General features: G+C 42.5%; 1 protein-coding gene across 2 annotated transcripts; it reads left to right on the top strand.

The window, feature by feature from the left end:
- Positions 855-2,485, top strand: LOC8059744 (two-component response regulator ORR5). Of its 2 annotated transcripts, none has more exons than XM_021454534.1 (5): positions 855-1,412; positions 1,554-1,600; positions 1,721-1,792; positions 1,889-1,959; positions 2,074-2,485. In XM_021454534.1, the coding sequence occupies exons 1-5, from the start codon at positions 1,193-1,195 to the stop codon at positions 2,162-2,164; spliced, it is 501 nt and encodes a 166-aa protein (XP_021310209.1). In that variant the 5' UTR covers positions 855-1,192; the 3' UTR covers positions 2,165-2,485. The 2 variants fall into 2 exon arrangements, with proteins under 2 accessions (XP_021310209.1, XP_002459788.1); XM_002459743.2 differs by having other exon boundaries at positions 860-1,412; positions 1,721-1,798.

Consider the following 6,625-nt stretch of genomic DNA (forward strand, 5'->3'; position numbering starts at 1 on the left):
AGGGCTGTGTTATTTTTTTTAGTAGGATGGAGGTAGTCGTAGTACGTACACGAGTGGACGAGTGGGGCGCGGACGGACTGCGTATAATACTGGAATGGCTCCTGTGCTGGGCCAAACAGGAGCCCAGGAAGGTGCCGTGCTACTGCTCCCGGCATGAGGATCCTGCCGGCCCCACTTGTTGGCGTCGTGCACGCGGTACGGTCACGTACGAAGCTGCCGCGTGACCGGGATTGCCAATGGAACGGAACGCCGGGCAGCGGCAGGACATCCCAGTCCAGCGAACCCCTTGCTGGCTGGCCGCGGAGGAGGCAGCTGCTGCCATCCATCTGCCATGACTGCCAATCTGATCCCCGATTTGACAGCCGCAGGACGTGAGATTTTCCGGACAGGAGAACCCCGCTGCTGCCTGCCCCCGCAAGGATCGCGCACGGCCCTGCCCCGCGATGCGATGCGCCTATCCATCCATGGCCTCCAAAAGATCCGTCCGTGCCATGCCATATATGGCCCTATTTAAGTTCTTTGTAAAAACATTTCAGGTTACTATATCAATGTAACAATTATTATTCAATTATAAATTAATTAGATTGAAAAAATTATCTCACAAATTATAAATAAATTATATAATTAATTATTATTATATATATATATATATTTAATTTTATTGTAAAATTTGATGTGACGAAAAATCTTAATTTTTTTTTGATTTTTTAGAGGAACTAACAAGGCCATACTGAAGATATACTCCTTCCTATACTATACGTCAGGATACGCAGCGGGTCGTATATAGCCTGCCTGCCTGCCTGAGACAAAAGCGGATCGGATAGTTTTGTACATGCCGGAGTTATCACCACTCCACGGCCGCGGCGGGATTCACCGCATCGCGATCTCCCATTCGATCCGATCCGATCGGGTGTGGTGTGGCCCGATCGATCCTCGCGCGCCACTGCGCCGACCATTCAATTGCCATATGCTGATCCCACCCGCGCCGTCTTTTCTAGTATTTCTATAAGTAGGCAGCCTACGTATATAAATATACACGCCGCACTGCAGCTCCGGCCGGAGATCGCATTGCATTGGCACCATCCATCCATTCGTCCATCTTTTGATTTGATTTGATTTCACGTCACCTGAGGGCAAGCAAAGGCGGGAGCATTCGTGTCGATCGACCAGCCAGCCATACCGATATCGAACAATGGAGGTGGCGGCGGCGGCGGCGGGGGTGGCATGCTGCCGTGGCCGGGACGACGGACACGCCGGCGAGGAGGAGAGGAGTAGCGCCAAGGACGCCGCCAAGGTGGTTGTGCCTATCGCCGACGACAAGGAGGTGGTGGAGCCGTGCGTCATCGCCGTCGACGACTGCTCCGTCGACCGCGCCCTCGTCACCGCGCTCCTTCGCCGCTCCAAGTACAGAGGTGAGGAACGACTACGCGTCAAGATTGCACAGATGATTCTTGGTTTGATTTTCTCTGACAAGAAACAGGACCAACAATGTACACATTGCAAGTAAACATTCAACATTCAGTAACTTTGCTACCTTTTGCTGATATATGCAGTCACCGCGGTTGACAGCGGGAAGAGGGCGCTGGAGATTCTGGGCTCGGTACCTGCTCTTCTCTCTCTCTCGCTGACGCTCTATTCCATTCGCGTGCCTTGCCTTGGATTTTTCATTCAGTTGGCTGCTGAACATTGCCTTTATCTTTTGTATACTGTATATATCCAGGAGCCCAATGTGAGCATGATCATCACAGACTACTGGATGCCAGAGATGACCGGCTACGACCTGCTCAAGAAGGTCAAGGTAATTATTAACCATTGACTTAGATGTCATTTGCAGCCTAAACTCTCTATCGCCCTTTGTTAACATCTGACACAATCTGCACCTAAACAGGAGTCTTCGAAGCTGAAGCAGATCCCAGTGGTGATTATGTCCTCCGAGAACGTGCCCACCAGGATTACCAGGTCTGCATCTCGATCACTAACCCCATATTGGCGGTGTCCCTTCGTTACTATTGAGTCCTGACAAATAATTACCGCAAGACAATGACGATCTGCTACTCTGAATTTGGTTTTCAGATGCCTGGAGGAAGGCGCGGAGGACTTCCTGCTGAAGCCCGTCAGGCCGTCCGACATCTCCCGCATAACTACCAGGATTCTGCTGCACTGAAACACTTTGATCAGTGGTCCACCCAAGTTATTAGATTGTTACTAGTAGTGTTTTCAAGTCACAGTAGAGGTTGACGTAGGAATTCGGTAAATTTAGAATATCAGTTATTAGCCGCAGAATGGGTAATCTAATGTGGCACACTCCTTATTAGCTTCATTCAGTAGTGCATTGAGCTTTCTTTGGCGTCATACTCAAGAATATGCAGGGATTAGTTGTAGGCTTCCAGTAGCGAGATTGTTTTCTCATATAACATTGGCTTCAGTAGTGTAAAACCACTGGACGAATCATTTTTCTGTTTAAAGGAACATTTACATTGGCTTAGCCGTTTCTTCAACTAATTTTTGTTTCAATTATTAAACATCTGCTGGGTTTGATTCACTTGATCAGTACATATCTTGTCACTATTTTCTTCATGCTAGCAAGCCTCTATAGAGGCGGGTCCTTGTCTCTGTCTCTACAAATCAACATTCATAGCTGCTCCTAAAAATCAATTGTAAGGACAGCTAAAAACAAAATTATTTCTTTAGAAAGCACAGATCAGACTGAATAACAATTCTTTTCATTCGGAGAAATCCCCACCAAGTAAACTCATGGTCGTGTGCCTCAAGTCACAAGTCATGTAGATTTTACACGAAATATGTACAGGCCGGCGGTCAGTGGTGAAGCTATATACAAGACAGTGGGTGCACATGCACCCACGAAAAAATTAAACACCACTGAATAAATCAATTTTTTACCATAATTATAGCCCTATATATCTATAAGAGAAATGCACTACCCTCTTATTTGCTCTAGCTTCGCCACTGCCGGCGGTATTCAAACTCATAACCTCAAGCACCATGTGTGTTACCTATTCCATCCCAAAGTCACTTCTTACAATATGGTAGATACATTCCTTCTGTATTCATTTTATTGAATTTTTAAATGAATATTTAGGCCTCAAACTAATCTAAATGAAAAAAGGATTCATATCATCAAGTACTACAGCTTTAGTTTTGATCGTTTCTCCATCCATGATTGTTTGAAAATTTTAAATTTTCAAATGTGAAGTTTGAACATAATTTTCCTTAGATAAATGATTCTAAGTGAAAAAATTATCAACTACAAAGTTGTATAGCTCTTGAGGATCTACAACTTTGGTTTATGTTGTTTCTCTATCCAAGGTCGTCTAGATATTTTGAATTTCAAAATGTGAGGACTTTAAATTGAATTTTGGTTCAAATGAAAAAGTTATTAAGTGCAATGATTTAGATATTTTCCAAATACATAACTTGGATTTTGATCATTTCTTCATCTAAGGCCATTTGAAAAATCCAAAGAAAATATGTGAACTTAAAACAAAATTTGCAAGATCGAAACAATTTTAAATTTGATATAAAGTTTGTCTTCATCTAGCTTCGTTTTCAAAGCTATAAATTTTAGTGTATTTCAACTATTTTTAGAAACGACTCTAGATTTAGCCTTCTCTACAGATTGATTTCTAAGACCGTCATTTCTACAAAATAATAATCACCTCTAAAAATCCAGAGGTGGGTCATTTTTAAAACTATTTTTTAGAGACGGTTTTAGATAGAGTCGCCATTAACAGAAAAAAAATATTAGATTTTCTAAAAAGCAATATATAGTATGTGTTTCTCCTCTTGTAAAGCCATATCATCAATATTATTTCAGCCGTATCACATCTTATATGTTATTAAATTAGATGATGTCCGTCCAGCTACTATTCTCCATCCCATTCTATCATCCTTCCTGACATGATTAGGTGATTCAGCGCCCGAAGAACCCGGTAGGGGAACTTGCTGGAGCACGGCGAGTTCTCATGCATGCGTCGATGAACACTGTAGCGTTTTCGTATTTGATAAATATTGTTCAATCATAGATTAACTAGGTTCAAAAGATTCGTCTCGAAAATTACAGATAAACTGTACAATTAGTTACTATTTTTATCTATATTTAATGCTCTATGCATGCACCGTAAGATTCAATATGACAAGAAAACTAAAACTTTTAGCAATATTTTTTAAGAACTAAACAAGGCCCGAGGATGGAGGGCCGCCTGGCTCAATGACTTCACACCAGCGAAAACAGAACAGGTAGAGTCTACTCCTCTCATATTTTAGTCATATAGGCATCATACGACTTGATAGAACTTTTTCATCGGGTATCAAGCTAAGGCCTTGTTTAGATCTAAAAAGCTTTTGAATTTTAACATAGCAGGCCTTGTTTAGATTCGAAAAGTTTTTGGATTTTGACATCGTAGTACTTTTGTTTTTATTTGATAAACATTGTCCAATCATAGAGTAAATATGCTTAAAAGATTTGTCTCGTGATTTACAGACAAACTGTGTAATTAGTTTTTGTTTTCATCTATATTTAATGTTTCATACATATACCGCAAGATTCGATATGACATGGAACCTTGAAAAGTTTTTGGATTTTGGATGAATTAAACAAAGCCTTTGAATTTTTTCCCCTTTAACTATGAAGTCAAAGGAAGACGTGACAAAGAACATGATCTGCAGCTTACAGGTAATTAACAGGTGGTTGTTAGACTTAGGACTGCCTGTGCTCCATCAGTCAACGGGGCGACCATACTAGCTTTGCTCATCATAAACCAAGAACCAAATATATAATCTCATTGGTAAATATCGATTTAGTATATATAATCTCCGTGGTAAATAAATGTTCTATATATATTGTTTCTTTATCCATGGATTTAAAAACTGAATATGAGAATGATCATCACGGACTAGTGACTAGTGAGTGCCAGAGCCCAGGGATATGACTGGCTAGCTAGGCTTTGTTTAGTTCACCCGAAATCCAAAAAGTTTTCAAGATTCCCCATCACATCGAATCTTGTGGCACATGCATGAAGCATTAAATATAGACGAAAATAAAAACTAATTACACAGTTTGCCTGTAAATCGCGAGACGAATCTTTTGATCCTAGTTAGTTCATGATTGGACAATATTTATCAAATAAAAACGAAAGTGCTACAGTAGCGAAATCTGAAATTTTTTCAGAACTAAACAAGGCCTAGTAGCTAAGGCAGAATCCGTGGCCGTGTTGTCCCTCGTCAATTCCTAAAAACCATACCCATGGCGATCATGCCGTCCGAATTCGCACCCACGAGGATCAGAAGATTTGTCACCGAACCCAACCAAAGGCCTTTGATTAGATACCTCTGTGGCGATCCTAGCCGGCAAAGAGGGGGATGGCGGCGTACATGCACGGCGAGGGAGCACGGCGGCGCGCCGTCTCGAGCAGGAGCACGGGAGAAAGAAGATAGGATTGGATTGATTTGTTATTTCTCACTGTCCACCCAACTTCCCACACAGCGAGTTTAAAGATTCACATACATGGGCTATGGCCCAGACGCTCCCAGAGGCAAAGCCAACATAGGGTCCAACATTACATGACACAATAGTTCAAAGAGACTGTTGATGCAAAAGCTGATCTGCAAACACAAAGGGCTAATACCCGATTTAAACGTTAAGGCGTGCCAGCCGATTTGACCTTACTATCGGCAAAGGTGATAACTCGAATACTTTGGTCCCGACAACAGCGATGCGCCCGGATGTCACGGTCAAGAGGTATTCACGCGGAACTCGAGAATACGCCGAGCTTAAGTCGACGAACTCCTAAGAACTCGTAATAAAAAGGAAAATATGACGAAGTCGTCGAAAAAGTAGATGCTGGAATATGAGTAAAAACTTGTATTTGATTGATTGATAGATATCTCATTACAAGGCCCTAGGGTCTACATTTATACCCTGCTTAAAGAGCTACAATTAGACACGACTAGGACTCGAATTCTAAATTAAACAGAATCCGTATACAAAACGATTTTAAATAACTAAGGAAAACATAGAACCACCTCCTCGTAACCGATCGGGACACCGCCACAGATCAATCGGCAACCTCCACGCTTCCCTTCAGAGTCATCGGCAGTCTTCCTGTTATAGCCATCGGCAAACACCAATATTGAGCATCGGCAAGAACACGTCACCACCTATAGACTTAGTCATATTCAATCGTCTCTTCATCGGCAACTATCCTCATCGGTAACTCTTCTGCAGGCTAGTTACCGCTGCTCCACCTGCCGATCTTGGTCTCTGGGTACGTATCCAAAAACGGTGTCAACACATGCCCCCAATTTCGGAGTATGAAATCATTAATGCTCCGAAATTCTCTGCAGTAATGATGCCTTTCCACAATTAATTCTCCCAATTTGGTAACCGACCGTTTAAATCTGAACAACCTTGGCCCGATTCTCCTGCAGGTTCCTCGAATTCCTCAACCTTCCGAAACGGATCTCTCCACTTTACGCGCCCATCGGCAATATTACCGTTAGAGGGAACTGCCGATGGACCGACCAAGAAATCTCGCACAGTGAAATATCTCCAGATCACAACCGCTTCCTATCAAATCACCTGCGTAATTCCTTGATTATCGTGCGA

Source organism: Sorghum bicolor, chromosome 2 (genome assembly GCF_000003195.3).
Source record: "Sorghum bicolor cultivar BTx623 chromosome 2, Sorghum_bicolor_NCBIv3, whole genome shotgun sequence".
NCBI lineage: Eukaryota > Viridiplantae > Streptophyta > Magnoliopsida > Poales > Poaceae > Sorghum > Sorghum bicolor.

Bases quoted from the DNA above. Each gene is read 5' to 3' on its own strand.
- LOC8059744 (XM_002459743.2), top strand. From the start codon at position 1,193: ATGGAGGTGGCGGCGGCGGCGGCGGGGGTGGCATGCTGCCGTGGCCGG. The intron at 1,413-1,553 runs GTGAGGAACGAC...TGATATATGCAG, and splicing joins TCGCCGCTCCAAGTACAGAG to TCACCGCGGTTGACAGCGGG. The intron at 1,601-1,720 runs GTACCTGCTCTT...GTATATATCCAG, and splicing joins CGCTGGAGATTCTGGGCTCG to GAGCCCAATGTGAGCATGAT.